This window comes from Panthera pardus, unplaced genomic scaffold (genome assembly GCF_024362965.1).
Source record: "Panthera pardus isolate Hobbes unplaced genomic scaffold, ASM2436296v1 HiC_scaffold_8, whole genome shotgun sequence".
Classification (NCBI taxonomy): domain Eukaryota; kingdom Metazoa; phylum Chordata; class Mammalia; order Carnivora; family Felidae; genus Panthera; species Panthera pardus.
The window spans coordinates 4259197-4276023 of record NW_026527013.1 but is presented as its reverse complement, the minus strand read 5'-3'; the positions used below and the strand labels follow the sequence as shown (position 1 = coordinate 4276023).

The 16827-nt window shown below is 61.5% G+C and overlaps 4 protein-coding genes across 10 annotated transcripts in view; 2 read left to right on the top strand and 2 right to left on the bottom strand.

The window, feature by feature from the left end:
- RANBP3 (RAN binding protein 3) overlaps positions 1-1141 on the top strand; it is a 54452-nt gene extending 53311 nt beyond the window's left edge. For all 7 annotated transcript variants that reach the window (XM_019430756.2, XM_019430754.2, XM_019430753.2 and 4 more), the window contains 2 exons: positions 407-587; positions 694-1141. In XM_019430756.2, the coding sequence (XP_019286301.1) occupies positions 407-587; positions 694-737 (225 nt within the window). In that variant the 3' untranslated portion in view covers positions 738-1141. The remainder of the gene's footprint in view (positions 1-406; positions 588-693) is intronic.
- Positions 1142-1998: 857 nt separating this feature from the next.
- CAPS (calcyphosine) lies at positions 1999-4088 on the bottom strand. Its single transcript, XM_019430760.2, has 4 exons — positions 3397-4088; positions 3145-3322; positions 2820-3026; positions 1999-2746 (listed from the first exon to the last, which is right to left on the bottom strand). The coding sequence occupies exons 1-4, from the start codon at positions 3477-3479 to the stop codon at positions 2645-2647; spliced, it is 570 nt and encodes a 189-aa protein (XP_019286305.2). The 5' UTR covers positions 3480-4088; the 3' UTR covers positions 1999-2644.
- Positions 4089-5169: 1081 nt separating this feature from the next.
- Positions 5170-8617, bottom strand: VMAC (vimentin type intermediate filament associated coiled-coil protein). Its single transcript, XM_019430761.2, has 2 exons — positions 8363-8617; positions 5170-7142 (listed from the first exon to the last, which is right to left on the bottom strand). Exons 1-2 carry the CDS (start codon positions 8551-8553, stop codon positions 6824-6826), a joined length of 510 nt encoding a protein of 169 aa, XP_019286306.1. The 5' UTR covers positions 8554-8617; the 3' UTR covers positions 5170-6823.
- Positions 8618-9617: 1000 nt separating this feature from the next.
- On the top strand, positions 9618-15248 carry NDUFA11 (NADH:ubiquinone oxidoreductase subunit A11). The gene is made up of 4 exons (XM_019430762.2): positions 9618-9797; positions 13410-13502; positions 13595-13717; positions 15070-15248. Exons 1-4 carry the CDS (start codon positions 9701-9703, stop codon positions 15180-15182), a joined length of 426 nt encoding a protein of 141 aa, XP_019286307.1. The 5' UTR covers positions 9618-9700; the 3' UTR covers positions 15183-15248.
- The last annotated feature ends 1579 nt before the right edge of the window (positions 15249-16827 follow it).

Genomic DNA, 16827 nt, shown 5'->3' with positions numbered 1-16827 from the left:
CCAGACGGCGCCCTGGACGAGGGCCGTGCCCTCCTGCGCCCCCACAGAAGGGAGGCTCCCGGGCGCACCCAGTCGGCACACCGCAGGGCCGCACTAAGCGCCGCCCCTCTGTGGGGCGCCCTGTGGCCCAGGGGGCCGATAGGGTGGCCTGCAGGCCAGCCAGTGTCCAGAAGGAGCGGGTCGGGACAGATGGGTGGAAGAACGACCAGAGCAGCCCTGCAGCATGAGCACCAGCGCCGTGCAGCCGCAAGCGGTGCGAGCCCCTGGGGAGGACGGGCCCCGGGGCAGCAGGGGCTTCCGTCCGCTGTCCCTGAGTTTGTCCTCCCCGGACACAGCCTGGGGATATGGTGGCAGCCAGCCCAACCCAGAGGCCTTACAACCCACCGCTTCCCTCCGCCTCTCCCAGGCCAGTTCCAAGGACACGGGCCAGCTGTATGCAGCCCTGCACCACCGCATCCTGGCCCTGCGCAGCCGCGTGGAGCAGGAGCAGGAAGCCAAGATGCCTGCCCCCGAACCCGGGGCAGCCCCATCCAACGAGGACGACAGTGACGAGGACGTCCTGGCTCCATCAGGGGCCACCGGAGGCGGTGAGCTGGTGGTCCCCGCCCTGGAGTTTGTGGGGGGGCCTGGCCAAGGGGAATGGGGCTCCGTCCAGGGTGGGGACCTGACGGTGAGGCCGCTGCTTCCCAACAGGTCCTGGCGATGAAGGGGACGGGCAGACGGCCGGGAGCACATAGCGCCGGGAGCCGGCTGCCCGCGAGCCTGCTGCTTTGTCCGTCTGTCCGCCCGCCCGCCCCGCCCCGCCCCGCCGGCAGTGTTGAGGCGTGGGGCTCGGGAACCACACTCCCCGCTGGGTTGGCCACAGTTCGGATCCGCATGTCCCGTTCAGAAGCAGACTCGGGAACTGCCTGAATGTGGTTTGGGACACGAGACCTCATCATATTGATGAGCAAAACGAAAAAGAACATTTCTTCCCTCCCCTCCTTTGAATCGAAATGGCACATTAAGACTTGTCACGGCTTCTCACTGGGACTGGGACACCTTGTTTCTTCACCCCTCCCTCCTCGTGTCCCCGGCCTCTGTCGCCGCCGCCCACCCAGGCGGGTCTGTCCACACGAGTATAAACACTGGGCCTGCTGGACGCTTTGTTAACCACCATCTTTGTCTCCAGTTTCCCACCTTCTGATTTGGGGCTTATGTTTTTAGATCTTTTTTTCCCCGAAGCTTTGTGTTTGGTTTCTTAGGTTAAGACTCTCCTGTGCATCGATTGGGCGCAGCTCCATCCTGGGCCACATCCTCCTCCTCCCTGTGCTCCTGGCCTCTGTGCTGGGGTGGGGGGCAGGCCCCCGCTCGTTCCCTACCCAGGGGTGCTTCAGGCCCAGTGCTGACGTGTTGAGGGGTTGGGCCCCAGACCTGGAGAGAGCTTACCTAGAAAAGGGTCGCTGGACCCTGGGAGGGTCCCCATGCACCTTCCTGCCTGTCCCCATCACGTCGGTCACCCACCATCTGGCACCCAGGCGCAGAACTGCTTCCTGCCGCTGGCCATTCCTTGCCCAGCCCTGGACCTCACCGCCCCCAAGACCATCCAGGGCTGGGGTCCTCTGTGAGAGGCAGAGGGGGACCTTGGCAGGGCCTTCGAGGAGGGGGCAGGGGACTGGTTCCCGGCAACCGGCCATCCCCCACGGGAGCAGGCGCTATGCCCACCCCCCACCCTGGAGCGTGGCCAAGAGCCAGCCGGGCATCATGCACCTGGGAAGGCCTGTGAAGATGGTCCTGTGCACCGGGCCCCAAGGGATTTCAGAGGAAACTGCCCAGCCCTGCCCTCAGAGGGTGAGAAGGCCTCATCTGTGCAGCTACACCACCCACACCTCGGGTCGGTCGTGTGCAGCCTGAGCCTGAGCCATGGGAAGACACCAAAGGCCCTCCCAGCAGATCCGGTCACACTTCTCTGCTTTAAGCCTTAGCCAACTAGTGACAAGTAAAACCAGATAATGCCCATGTGTTTTGGAACATTTATGTAAGATTGTCATATGAAATGTATTTGGGAACTACATTAAAACTTTTAACTAAAAACCTGGCCTCCTGCATGCCCCAGGGGCCTCAGGAAGCCAGACAGCCTGGCCAAGAACAGCCTCCGGCTCCCGGGCCAGCCTGGCCCCTGGGCCCCACTGCACGTCCGGGCAGGTCACCACGCTTGGCTGCCTTCCAAGACCGGCCGCCTCCGTGCTGAGCTTTGCTTTGTCCCCGGCAGTCTGGCTTCCCTGGGTGGGGGCAGGGTGGGGGGGCACGCGTAGGGGCAGGGCGTTGCTGGCAGGGCCGAGGATTCACTGAGCAGAGACGGGAGGAAGCAGGGTGGGGGGCATCTGCAGTGGCTTTGTGAGGCCTGAGGTCAGCACAGCAGGGACAGGGATTCTGAGCCAGTGACCCAACCTTGGAACCTTTGTCCTCCTTCCACCTGATGGCCAAGCTGGGTCCTCTGAGACCCGGTCCGGCCGGTCCCACAGCCTCAATCTTCCACATTCCTCTGTAGCCCCCCCACCCTGGGCGCTGTGCAGCTAGAAGCCCAGGTGAGCGGGGCCGGGGCCCGGGGGCCAGGGTGGGGGTCCTACACTACGATGGTGCTGGCTGGGTAAGTGTGTACTGCTCACAGCTGCCAGGCGCTGGTCATCATGGCCACAAACTCCTCATCTGTGTCCACGGAGGCGCTCACGCCGCTGTAGTAGTCCTGGAATTCAGCCAGAGTGACCTGGGGGCGGACGGGCTGTAAGTGGAGACCACACACCGGGGCGGAGGGGGCAGGGGTATCCGGGGGCACCCACCTGCCCGTCCTTCTCAGAGGAGTCGAAGTTGTCCAGGAAGCGGCGGAGGACCTCCTCCTCGGTCCACTCCCCATTTCGCACCTTGGGGTGGGTGCGGCCACTGTAGACCCCCCGGAGGTCGTCCACGGTCACCACGCCGTCCCCACTGCGGTCCAGCTTGGCAAACGCAGCTGCGATGACCGCCTCCCGGGCCTGGGACATGGGGGGCTGGGGAGGAGAAGGCAGTAACTGGGGGGCCCCTCCACCCACCAGGGCCCTCGGACATCCGGTGTCCGCACTGTCCCGGGCAGGCCCACCCTCCGGACCGCGGGGCCCAGGGCCTCACCCGCAGTGCCCTCAGGAACTCCTCCAGGTCCAGCGTCCCACTGCCGTCACGGTCCCAGCGCCTGCACACACCCTCCGCCTCGGCTGCGTCCAGCACCAGCCCCAGCTCAGCCAGGCCCCGCTGGAGTTCCCCCGAGTCCAGGGATCGGCTCTCGTCCCGATCCAGGCGGCGGAAAAACCTGAGGGGCGGGGGGACGGAGTTAGAAGGTAGTCTCTGGAGCTGGGGGTCGAGAAGGTTCAGGGGACAGCTCACCTAGCCAGGCCCTGGATGCCCAAGGCCCCTCGGGACAGACACTGTGCCCGGAGCTTCTCCACAGTGGCGTCCACAGCATCCATGCTGGGTCAGGGCTGTCTGGGGAGCTGGGTTGGAGAGAGCTGGAGGAAGGGCTCCCACTCTGCCGGCCAGGCTGTGGTCAGGTGCCGCAAGCCTGCCCTGGCCCGCTACCTGCTCACCTGCCCCGCGTCTGTTCTGGAAGCCAGACAGCCACTCCTCTGGCTCCTGCCCACTTTGCCCAGCGCTGGCAACGCGTCCTGCCCGGCAGGACTGTTGCTAAGGGATGGTGGCTCAGGAGACTGGGAGGGGCCCCGGCTGTAACTCTCACTGTGCCGGTCCCTCGTAGCCCTAGGCACACCCTGTGGAGCGGAGTGGCCGGGCCAAGAGAGACAGGGCAGTGCTCTCGCGGGCACCACTGCCCAGCCTCTGTTCTGCTCACTCCCAGCCTTGCAGTGCCCAGGTCTGGGATAAAGCCAGACCCAGGTGGGGAGTCGGGGGTCACCCTTCCTGGCTATAAGAGAAAGGTCCCTATTCCTGGCTATAAGAAGGAGGGGTGGGCCAAAGCCCTACAAGGACCAGGGTCCTGGATGGAGAGGGGCAAGGTCATGGCCGAGGAGGCTCAAGACCCAATTCCTGTGTGACCTGGAACAGGTTCCCTGCCCTCTCTGGGCTTTACCGGCCCCCTGCCCCTTTTCACAGGGCAGCAGCAGCCAAGGCTGCTGAGGGATCCAGGTTCAAAGGGGTTTGAGGTGGCCCAGGCCCACGTCCACGTTTTCAGATCAGTGTGCCTGAGCCAGGATACAGCAGCCTTACGATGTTTCAACATTGTCAGAGAAGTTCCTGGTAGTTTTTTAGAGGCCAGTTGTGGTGTTTTTGTCGATGTGGGTCTTTTGGTGGTCGGTTTTCAGTGCTCAAACGTCACCCGGTGGTCTTGCTCATAATAAGCTGGGGGAGCCAGGGGACTACGGCACCAAGTGACAAAGTGCCTCTGGCCCCCCCCCCCCCCCCGCCGATGCCCGAGAAGAACCAAGGCCACCAAGGTCGCGGAAGGCCTCCGATCGAGACTTTGGACACCTTTGCCAACTGAGAGCATTTCAAACCCACAGATGGGGCCGAAAATGACTTTGGATTTCCCAGGACCTAAAACGTGGGCCCCGTTTGGGGACCCATCAGCTGCAGACACCCAGAGAGGTCATCAGAGGCTTTTCGAAGCCTGGACTCAGACACAGAACAACGGTGGTATCAGAAACCAATCCACAGAGAGCACGCGCCCCAGCACCACGGTTCGGGCCACAGCTGATGCAACGCTGTCAATTGTATGTGAAACTACAGCAAAAATTCTGGTGCCCTCCCGCGGCCCGTAATTGTTCGAGTAGGCAGAGAACTGCTGCGTTGTGTTTTCCACGCGGGTTACAAAAATCACATTTTTTTCCCATAGAAAAATGTCAAATATGAACCACAGCCATTGTGACTCTGTTTTGGCACCGCCTCATCTTGAAGAGAATCAGAATCTCAACAATAACCCCCCGGGACGTGGAAGTGTTCCAGGTCCTCCCGACCCCGAGGCCCACACTGAGCCTCACTTTCCACACCTGTAAAATGGGGCGAGCCTGTGCCGCAAAGATTAGACACCAGCCCCCGTGGCTGTAACCTGTGTCTCCCCGCCAGGCAGGACCCCACCCTGACCCCGGAACGGCACCCGGGCCGCCCCTCCAGTCCCCACCCAGGAAGGAGGAAGGAGGAAGGACCAAGGCCAAGAAATCATTCAGTTTATTCTTGAGCTCAGACAGGCCTCGGCCTGCCTTTCCCTCATACGAGCAGCCCCCCCTTAGTCATCCTTAGAAAATGGGGCCATTGTTCCTACACTGAGGGGTCACTGTGAGACACCAGGCGGGCAGGCAGCACCATCCTGGGGGCTGGGGAGGGACACCGACCTTTCCAGGCCAAAACAGGCCCTGCCCCTTGGCAGTTCTTGGTGTGAAATTCCCTGAGTAAGGAGGCGGGCAAATGGCTACGTGGTACCGGGCTGGGCGCTTCATTCGGCTGGGCAGAGAAAGGCACAGGATTCCCTGGTTTGATTTAAAAACAAAAACAGGCACCCTGGATGTCTCTGGCCAAGAAGGGGCAGCAGGGAAATGAGATTTAAAAAAAAAAAAAAAAAAAAAAAAGATTCTCTAGAAAATATAAAAAGGAGCCAGCTGCTTGCTACAAAACCTAAACTGACCAGGGGGCTCATCAGATGTGCTGGGGTTCGCTAACTCCCTTCAGGGCCCACAAACCCATCCTGTTCCTACGGAGGTCCCAGGAACCTCCTCCTGGTGATAACAGGAACCCTGCCCTCGAGTAGCTGACACTCTGGTGACAAGAAGTTCCATAGAGATAACAGAATGATGGGAATCACTTCGGATAAGGCAATCAGGGAAGACCCCTCTGAGGAGGTGACTTCTGAGCAAAGATCTGAGGGACAAGGAACTGGTCCTTGTGACATCTGGGGGAAGAATGTTCTAGGCAGAGGGAAGAGCCAGTGGGAAGTCCCTCAGGAAGGACTGTATCAAGAAAAGGTTGAGGGATGCCTGAGTTTTCCGGGGCAGCACAGCCTAGCTGCCAACATCTCACAATGTCTCACACGTACGCTCTGCCTTCTGGGCTAAAGGTTGACAGAAGGACAGAGTTAGGGGGAGAGAAAAATCTAGCATTAAAAATTTGTCTTCCTACAACCAGGGCAAAACGGAACAAGTCTTGAGGTTCCCAATTCTGGAGTGGGACGAAGGATAAGAAAGAAAAAGCTTTAGCCTGGGACGAGAGGTGCTTCGGAAGGAACGGGAATCAGGGCAGGGGGAAAAGGTGGAGCAAAACTCGATCATCTGCCGCCACAAGCGACAGAGATGTCAGATGCTTCAGGGGCCGCACATCTGGCCCTAAGAGAGGCAAGAGAGCCAATCGGACCTCACACTTTGGCTGAAGAGGGTATCCCGGGCTCAGATCCAAGCAGGCGTGACCAAGACTGAAGCCAGAAATCCAGATTTTTGTGTAAACATTGCCAAATTTTCAGTAAATTGACTGACTTAAAGTTTTGTTTAAAAACAAAAACAAGGGACACTTGACTGGCTCAGTGGGTAGAGCATGGGCCTCTTGATCTCGGAGTTGGAAGTTCAAGCCCCACAAAGAGATTATTTAAAATCTTTAAGAAACGACAAGAGCAGAACAAAACCAAAAAACTCTCTGGGCTACACATCTGCCTTTGGCCCACGGGCTGCCTGCTTGAAACCTACGACTTTTTAGCAGGTTTTGGTGCTTGGAAAGGATTATGGCTGTGCCACGGGGCCCCCTCTCGGACACAGGTGACCCCTGAGGACACCCACAGCAGTGGAAGTGTGTCTCCGTTGTGGGATCTGTGCTCTAGGGCTCACACGGTGGTCCCAAACACCGCAGGCTGCAGGTGGTTCCTGTCTTCCTCGTCCCCAGTGCTGTTGGCAAGGCCTGGACCGGGCCCACTGGGGGGTGGGTGGCTGGGGTCTCCAGTTGGCAAGGGCCCTAGGCGCTCGGCTTCGGCCAGGGCGGCCAGCAGCCCGGCCACGGGTGGCCGCCAACGGCAGATGTCCTGCAGCAGCTCAGCCCGGGGCTGCAGCTGCCCGATGAGCTCATTCCTCTGGCGCAGGGCGGCCTGCAGGCTGTGGACCGTGGCCTCGGAGGTCAGCAGCTGCTCCTGGAGAGCGGCAATCTCACTGGCAGGAAGGCAAGACAGGGCAGTTGTGGTACCAAGGAGACCAGAGATTCTTCTCCCTGCTCCCGACCTCGTGGGGGGCTCCCCATCACCATCAGGATAAAGGCCCTGCTCCTCGCCACTGCTTCAAGGCCCCCCTTGGCATGGACTGGATGTTTGCGTCCCCTCAAAACTCTTGGGCTGAATCCCTACCCACCCATCCCCAATGTGATGTATTTGGAGATGGAGCCTTTGGGACGTAAGTAAAATAAGATGAGATTGTGAGGGTGGGGCCCTCGTAGAATTAGTGCCCTTGTAAGAAGAGACACCAGAGAGCTTGCTTGCTCTCTGCGGTGTGAGCACAGAGCGAAGACAGCAATCTGCAAGCCAGCAAGACAATCTGTCACCAGGAACTGAACCTATCAGTTGGACTTTCCAGCCCCCAGAACTGAGGGGGGGGGGGAGGAATCAGTTGTTTAAAGCCCCCCAGTCTCTGCTGTTCTGTAATGGCAACCAGAGCAGACTAACACTACCCTCGTTGCTCCCCTGCAGGTCCCTTTTCCCCTACATCTTTTCCTATTTGTTTAGCTTAGATGGCCCCTCCTCCAGGAAGCCTTCCATCTGGGCCCTCTCAGAACCCTATGTGCCCTTCCATCACAACCCCAACCACCCCATTTTGTAACTGCTTAGTATGCTTGAGGGCTATGCTATGTAGGTCTCACTTAGGGGCTCTGGTGCGCCGAACCTACCTGGCACATAGGTGCTCGGTAAAGATGAATGAATGGATCCAACCAGGTCCGAACCCTTTCCCACTTGGGCTCCAGACCTCCCTCCCCCGCTGGGCGCTTGTCTCATCCCTTTCCATCCTCAGTGCCTCTTCAAAACTAGAGGGGCTCTTCAGAACTGCTGGTGTGCTCCCATCCTCCTCTGCTCCAAAACCTGTCATGGCTCCCAATACCTAAGGGGAGGTCGGTGATCCCCGCACCCCTGGAAAAGAGCCGATTTTGCCTTGTGGAAAAACGGGCTCTGTTTTAAGTTAGAAATCCACACTTGTGTGACACCCCTCAACTTTGCATGCCGGTGACTAGTTCGAGGTTTTTGGTGTTTGTTTTCTCAATTGCACCGGAAGTCCAGCCTACACGTGAATGTACACGGTTCCCGCGCCTCTCCTCCCTTTCCAGCCTCGGCTCTGCCTCCGCCCACGTCCTTCAAGAAGTCCACCTGGCCGGCCCCGGGCCTCACCAGTCCTTGGCGCGGCCCAGCTCCTCCAGCGCAGCGCGCAGCTGCTGGTCGTGGCGGGCCAGGCGCTCGGCCTGGGCGCTCACTGTGCGCTCCGCCGCGTCCAGCCGCGCCTCCAGCTCCGCCGCGCGCCGGTGCACAGCCGCCAGGTGTGCGTTCGCCTCGCGGATCTGCAGCGGCTGCGGCGCCGACATGGCCCCGGCGCCGTCCGGGACGGCCCGGAACCGGGCCCAGGCCCCGCCCCCAGCCCCAGTGGGCCACGCCCCCAGAGGCTCTCTCCGGACCGAGCGATTGGCCTCGGCCCGATGGGTCGCGCCCTCCTCAAACCCAAACGCCCTCAATGGTTTGGGCGCCTCGAAACTCCGCCCCTGAGCCCGGCCTGACTCTAAGATTGGCCAACGTCCTGACAAACCACGCCCCCAGGCGGGCCTGGTTCTCCTGCGGCCCGCCCAGTTCAGGCTTCCGCAACGCGATTGGCCACTCCTTCGAGACAGGCCCCGCCCCACTGAGAAGCCAACACTACGATTGGTCCGGGTCCTGCGGTCCAGAAAGCCTGACCACGCCCCGGGCTGCGAGTCTCTGGGAGCTACCCAAAGGGCCACGGCCACGCCCCTTAGGCAATCGTACAGCTCCGGATTGGCCAAGTGCCCTTCAGGCAGTGTTTTCCCCCCCGGCCACGCCCCCCAAGTCTAGCGCTTACCTCCTCCGGCCCGGGGCTTGGACGAGGCAGCCGCAGGCAGGGCACAGGTGCTGTCCCGCTAAAATCCTAGCCCCGGGATCGGCATCTTCCGCCGCCCGCGAGTCTGGCCACGCCCCCAAACAGTCGCACGCGGTTCGGACTCTGCTTGGAGACCGGCCCAGGGCGTGATCACGCCCCCTTGCGGATTCTGGCGCTGGGAGTGGCCGCATTTCCGCTGTGCCCCGCCCCATAGTTACATCTTGCTCCTATCAAATGGAGTTCCGCCCCGCGCCCAAATACCCGTCATAGTCCCACCCCCAGATTAGACCCCCACTCCGGGTCAAACCCTTCCTAACCTAGGCCCTTCTGAGTTGGGGCTAGCGAGATCTGCCTTCACTGATTCTGGCTGACTTCAGTTTCTCCCTCCAGAAATCGGCTGGGGGTGCACGCGCGCCTCCTTTACGCCAGTCTCGACTCGGCGCTTGAGCGCCACCCGTGTCTGTGTTCTCGGTGCTCAATAAAGTTGCACGCTTGTTGTCGGCCCCTGCGCCCGAGGGGTTGCGCGCGCCGCCCAGGAAGTCTCGCGAGAACGAACGGCGGCGGCTGCCCTTGGGTGCGGGGAGGCGGTCGGGTGTGCGGTGTGGGGCCAGGGGTGCGCGGTCATGGTGCAGACGCTTCTTCAGCAATACCGGGACATTCCCGATGGCACCGAGTGCCACCGCAAGACCTACGCCAGTACCACACTGAGTGGTGCCGCTGGTGAGCGCCGCCCGGGCCCCGAAGGCAGAGGGTGCAAGGAGGTCATGGAGTCGCTGGCGGCTGTCCGAGGGCGTCTTGAGGGGCTGGGGATCTCGCAGGTGGCGCATGGTTGTCACCGGGGTGCCTGCGGTGGCCCTGGGACGCTGGGGAGCTCTTGTATGAGATAGATTTTGTAGGCGTGTCAGACTAATTCAGAGGGCGCAGGAAGTCCTAGGGGGTCTGGAGCTGGGTATCTCACGGGGTGACACGTGGGGGTCGTGGGAATGTCTGGGGAGGCCATGAGGGACTCTTGTGTGAAGGGGGTCCTGCAGGGTTGGAGGGCACTGGGAAGTGGTACCTGTGACAGGCTCTGGGGTCGTCAGAAGCTGTTCCCGGGTGCTCGGATTTAGGGGTTATTGTTGAAGCTGTCACCAGGCTCCGGTCGTTGAGTGGGAGAGGGCCGTTATCGGGATCAAAGGAGCTGGGGATTCATGAGACTTAACAGGGTTAAGTTGAGGTTATTTGGGGGCGGGGGGGGGGGGATCGTGGGTCATTATCCTGGAGGGGGATGAGGTTTTCTTAGGGTCCAGGAGAGTGGGATGTTTAGGGATATCTGAAGCTTTAATTGGGACCACCAGAGGGGTGGTAGGGGTGCCGAGATCATAGATGCGCCGGGTCAGGGGTACTATAAGGGTAGCCTTGGGAGGGCATAAGGGGATTCACAGCCCTAGCACTCCCTTGCAGGGGAGACCCCAGCGACTCGCCCCTTCCAGTGTCCCTTTTGATGCTCAGTCTCTCTGAGAAGTAGTAGATAGGAGGTTTGGGCCAGCTCCTGAAACGAGGCCTGGCAGAAGTTGAGTCTCCCCCAAGCTACCATTTTCTGCGTGTTTAGTGAGATCAGCGGTTATCGTGCCCATTTCTCAGAGATGGACACTGAAGGTCGGAGAGGTGTATTAGCTTCCCTTTGGTCTTTTGGAGCCGGTGTGCAAATCCAGGTCTGCTGATCTGGTCCTGAGGGTGGCTGAGGCAGGGACTGTGCATGCAGGGTCCTTGTGGAGGGGTCTGAAGAGAGAGGGTCGAGGGGGAGTCCCTGCGGATGGGTTATGTGGAGTCTGTTCGAGTGGTGAGTCGTTGGGACGGTGGAGGTGCATGGCGGGATCTCTGGGGGGCCTTGAGAGAGGGGTGGGCAGTGTGGGGTTGGATCACTGTAGGGGGAAGTTATTGGGGCACATTCTTTTTTTTTTTTTTATTTGGGCACATTCTTAAGGGGCGATGCTGACATTGCGGGAGGCCTGGCCGAACTTGCTGGAGGCTCATGGTTGTGTCTAAAGGAAAGTTAAAGCAGGAGGGGTCACCTGAGGGGCATGTGGGGCCTTCAGGGCGAAGATTTGGGGGATTTTGAACCTGAGAAAGATACCAACGTTGGTGTTTGTGAATGGGAGTGCATGTGTTTGATCACAAATGTGCGGTCCTTGGGGGTGGACTGGAGTCTCAGGAGGCTTTTGGGGGAGACTGAGCACTTTCCAGGAGTGGGGTGCTGAGTGAGCCAGGAGCCTCTGGGGGAGGGGGGTTGCTGGAGGGTCTTTTAGGGAGGGTGGGTGGAAACCTTTGACAGGGGCGCCAGATCAGGCAGTGTGTGTGTGTGTGTGTGTGTGTGTGTGTTGCTCACTATGCCCGCCCGCGTGTTCGCACTGGCCAACTCCATGCAACATACGGGACTTGGCTTCTGGATCCTTCCTCACCTCACCCTGCCTCATTCCCTGCCTCCCCTCAGCCCTCACTGAGAGAACACTCTTGTGTCCCATCTGGCTTTCCTGAGATGGTGAGCCCCTGGGGAGTGAATGAATGAATGAAGGCACCCAGTAACTCTTCTTTTTTTTTAATGTTTATATTTTTTTTTTTTTGAGAGAGCAACACAACATGAGCGGGCGAGGGGCAGAGAGAGAGGGAGACACAGAATCCGAAACAGGCTCCAGGCCCTGAGCTGTCAGCACAGAGCCTGACGCGGGACTCGAACGCACAAACCATGAGATCATGACCTGAGCCGAAGTCGGATGCTTAACCCACTGAGCCACCCAGACGCCCCTAGGCGTTCAGTAACTCTTTGGGATGGGGGATGGATGGATTAGGGTTCACAGTAACAGTGGATGAATGTATGAGTGAATGAAGGTACAGAGGAACCGAATGAATGAATGAGTGAACGAATGAATGAATGAATGTGGGTGCACAGTGAATGAATGAGTGTGTGCATTGTGTCTGGAGGTCACTGCTGGAGCAAGTGGGGGGTCAGGAAGGGGGCCTTCAATGGGGTGATGGGGGGCCGTGGAAAGGTCTGAGTCATTACAGACCCTCGTGTGCTGGGGATCACGGGACCTGGGGAGGGGGGGCTGTGGCAGGTCACCCGCCATGTTGGATGGTTGCTAGCAGAGAGTTGGGGCGGGGCAGTCTTTGACCCTGGGATAATCGGGGACAACTGGGTCACGCACTCCCAGTTCTAGGACTTCTGAGGGCTCCGGGGTGACGGGGGCACTGTCTGTGTGCGGCCTGGAACGTCAGCTGGCAAACAACAGTTCAGTTTTGCTGGGATGGGATAGGCTGGGCTGGCCCTGGAGGTCCCTATGGCAACTAGGCCAGGCTGGGGGTCTATAGGGAGAGGAGGGGTGTGTTGTCTGCCCTGAGCAGGGTCAGCTGGAAGTCGGGGAGCCCCGCGTTGGGCTGTTTCTGGTGACTCAGAGCCAGCCAGGTGGGCTTGGTCTGCCTCCCACCGAGGAGGATCTGGTGAGGGCAGCTGCCCAAGGGCTTGCCTTGGCCTCGCCCCAGACCCGCACACCAGCCCAGGCCAGTGTTTGCTCAGGATGCCCACGGACGGGGCCTCTGTCCTCACCACCCACCCACCGCTCAGCTCCAGGCCCGGCCCCCGGCGGGCCCCTCATGCGTAAAAGCCAGTGTCGGGCAGGGAGGCCGGGGCGACAGCAGAGATGGAAAAGCTGACCGGGTGGTGAGGCCGGGTGGGCGTGAGCGGCTGCCGAGCCAGCCAGGTGTGAGGGATGGCCCTAAGCCCAAGCCGCTAGCAGGGAGGGGGCCCCAGGGTGATGAGGGACAGGCCCAGGAGCCAGGTCTCTGCCAAGGAGGATTAGGCTGAGGAGCCCAGGGCCCCACGGGAGAGTGCAGCCTTGGACGGGAGTGGGGAGCAGGGCCTGTGGGGTGCAGCTGTGGTGTCTGTGCTGACCCTGGAGGCCAGGGAGCGGCCCAGTCCACTTAGGCCCCAGGCCTGTGCTCCTGTCCATTGCACGCTGGGCCGGTGCGCCATGGAGGGTGAGGGGTCAGGCCTTGCGGAGGGGGGCCTGGAGTGCAGAGGTGGGGCTGAGAGCCCAGGTTCTGGAACAGCAGACAGGGCTGGAATCCCACCTTGGCTGCTCAGCAGCTGTGGGGCCCCGGGTGAACCCCAGAACAGTCCCTTCCTGGGCAGTGGGGTTGGTTCGGGGGTTGCTAGGAGCCTCCTTGAGGGTGCTGTGGGGACAGAGGGACAGAGGGTTTCTCTGATAGCAGGGGGGACTGCCCCCAGCCAGGGCCGCGCCTCGCCTCGGTGCCCAGGCCCCGGTGCCACACACCTCACCCGCTCTGGTCCCGCAGGCCTGATCTTCTCCGCCTACAGTGTCACGCTACAGCCGCCAGATTCCTTCCTGGAGGGAGTGGCGAGGACAGGGCGATACACATTTACTGCAGGTAAGGGAGCCTTGGCTTCTCCTTGGGGGCCCTCCTGGCGCTGGCCCCTGGGCCCTGACTCGGCGCCCGCCCCCCCGCTGCCACCCCGACAGCCGCCATCGGAGCCATATTTGGCCTCACCTCCTGCATCAGTGCCCAGGTCCGAGAGAAGCCCGACGACCCCCTCAACTACTTCATCGGAGGCTGTGCCGGAGGCCTGACCCTGGGAGCGCGCAGTGAGTGAGCCCCCCGCCCCTGACCTCCGCTGACCACCACCCCCCGTTCTGTCCTGGACCAGGGGCCAGCTGTGTGGAGTGCTCGCCCCAGCAGAGGAGAGGGGCTGCCCCAGGAAACCTTCCAGGGCTTTTGACCCTCCGCCACCGGCCAGTTCAGCAATAGTAAGGGCAGCTGCTTCAGCACCTACCGCATGTGTACCTGACCGAGCCCTTACACCCTCCTGTGGCTCCCTGCGACATTCAGCGTGGCCCATAAGGCCCTGCACAATCCGCCCCGTCCCCTCCCTGCCCCCGCCTCCTCCCTCTTTCCCCTTTGCTCGCTCTCTACGAGCCACGTGAGCCTCCTTGCTGGTCCACCAAGCCAGGCCGGGTCCTGCCCCAGGGCCTTTGCATGTGCTCTGCCCCCTTCCTGGAGTGCTGTTCGCCCAGGTGTCAGCACAGCCCCCTCTGTGTATGATCTGGAACCCCCACTGCCCTCATTTCCATATCCCCTTCCTCTGCTGCAGCTTGTCAGAGAACACGAGGTCACTGCCTGTCTCTGCCACCACCCCACAAGCATAGAGGGGGTGCATGGTCCTTGTGTTGCTGTCCCTCTCCCAGCACCCAGAGCCCTGACTGACCAGACACCCAGCCCTCCAGGGGACTTCCATTCACCATCCCTTCTAGAGATGCAGGAAGGGAGGCTCAGAGAGGGGGCTTGGGTGGCCCGAGGTCACCTGGGAACCAGCAGAGGTGCCTCCCTAGTGGGAAGGCAGGCCGGGGCCCCACGCCAGCCTGGCACAGTGGAGCTGCCCAGGCCGGGAAGCAGACAGTGCTCTCTCCACCTCCCGTAGCCCTGGCCCACCAGCCTGCCAGTGCTTGGTGGAACGTTCCAGCCAGGCAGAGGACAGGCACGGTGGAGGAAGTCCCATGCATCCTAGCCTTTGCTTTAAGACCTTGGGTAAGGTCGGGTTTGACGTGCACCCCCAGCCTGCCGTAGGGGTGACCCCTGCATACAGCAAGCAGACCTCCCTCCCCAGCGACGGCTCTCGGGCAAGCAGGGGCATTCTGTCCCCTTCCGTTCCCAGTCCGCAGAGCAGGTACAGGGCCCGGGGCCTGTGGCTGGGGCACAGGCTGAGACTCGACAAAGCGCCGTCCCCTCCACAGTCGGGTGCCCCACCCCCGGACCCGACAGCCTAGATCCCTTCTTGCCTCCGTTTCCGGGTTTCCGCGCACGTCTTCAAAGTCAAGGGGTCACGCGACTTAATCCTCAAGGAGCCCTCAGCCTCAAGGGAAGGACATGCTCTTGGGCCCCCTGGGTGGCTGCAGGTGAGCCCCACGCGCGACTGACACCACCCTCCCAACTCTGGCAGCTCACAGCTATGGGATCGGAGCCGCCGCGTGCGCGTACATGGGCACGATCGCCGCGCTGGTCAAGATGGGCCAGCTGGAGGGCTGGAAGGTGTTTGCAGCACCCAAGGTGTGAGCCCCGCCGCCTCCCGGGTCCCCGGCCAGGTTGAAATGCGACGAGAAATAAATTCTGTGCATCCTGTGTGTGTGAGTCTCCCGCCCCCCCTCCCCTGGCGTCTGCGATGTAGCCCCGTCTCGGGAGGGCAGGGCGGCAGTGACACCCCAGCAGCAGCCCAGCAAGGGAGCAGGAGACACGGCATCTGGGTTTGTTCTGACAGGGCCCACGGCGCCAGCTGGGCCCTAAACACAGGGCATCTGGGGGTGGGAGCTGGGCACCACCCCCCACGGCCCCCCTGTGCCCCCCCACACAGGTCACAGGCCATCCCCTCTCTGGGCACCATGGGGGGGACACACCCAGAGCCCACGCACAGCCTGACTCCAAATTCCTTGGCATTGGAGCGGAGCACCCCAGACGGGCTGACCCAAGAGCTTTGTCTCCATGTGACAGGTGGGTGACAGGCCACCAGGAGCCTGCAAAGCAGGGGCGCATGGCAGGAACGAGAGAAAAGAATCCTGATCCTCGCCCGCCGCCGCCTGTCAGGCCCAGTGATGTAGGCAGCTGCAGAATGCTGGCACGGCCCTGGCCCCCCGCTCTCCGCTCTCCGCAGGCCTGGGTCTGGCTCTGCTTCCTGGCAGCCGGAAAGGGAGGCTTGCTCCAACATGTCAAGGTGGACCATAAATTAGGGCTCTCGGGGCCCTACCCCGGGGAGCAGGGGTATGCACGGGCAGCGATTGGGTCCTGGCGGGGTCTGGGCCCTGAGTCCCCCTCCTCGCCCATATCTGGCCCCATCCCTCCCGCTTTCTCTCCAGCCCACCCTGGTGCCAACATGGTTGGAAGCCAGACTTGGACCCTTGCTTTCCTCTGTCCGCCCCCGGGGTAGTCACTCAGCCAGGTGTCGGGCAGCTAAAATTCGTGTGCAGAGCCCAGGCCCTGCTGGCATTGCCACCGCTGTTCTGTCATTACCCCGCAGCCACCCTGGGTCTCCTGCCAGAGTGGGCACAGGCACCAGCCCAGGGGTGCGTCCGGGCCTGAGAAGGGCTGGAGGCTCCCCCCACCCGTGGGCCGGGAGAAGGGGGGCCTGCCGAGCCCCGAGAGCACTCTGGGGTCAGAGTCCCAGCTCGCAGTTCTTTACTGGGTCTGTCCTCCGTGGCAAGCGGGGACGACAGGGTCCCTCCCTCAGCAGTGTTCAGGGACAACGGAGTAACTTAGTTTCCAAGGACCTGGTGCTGCTGGTGGGGCCTGTGGTCACTGAGGGCTGGACCAGGGGGACCTGGTCAGGGCCGTGCCTTTGGTGACGTCTCAGCCGCCCAGGCCTCCCCTCCCTGTACATCCTTCCTCAGTCCCCTGGCTCTTTGCGAAGCCCAAGCCCCAGAGGGAAAGGGAAGACTCCTGGCCAGCCAGTCCCTTCCTACCTCCCAGCCTCGGTTTCCCCTTTAGTCAGCTCAGACCAGGGCTGTGCTCGGCACCTACTCAGCCCTCTCTGGGCTGGCTGGCTGGCTGCCAGTGTTGGAGGGGGCCTCTGCCAGGGCCCCCAGAATGGAGCAGGAGAGAGCAGCTGCCTGCGGGGCTCCAGGGAGCCCCCAAACCCAGACCCCCTTGCCCATAAACATTTATGAGGCTGTGAGGGACTGACATCATCCTGCCCCCCACACAGACCCCA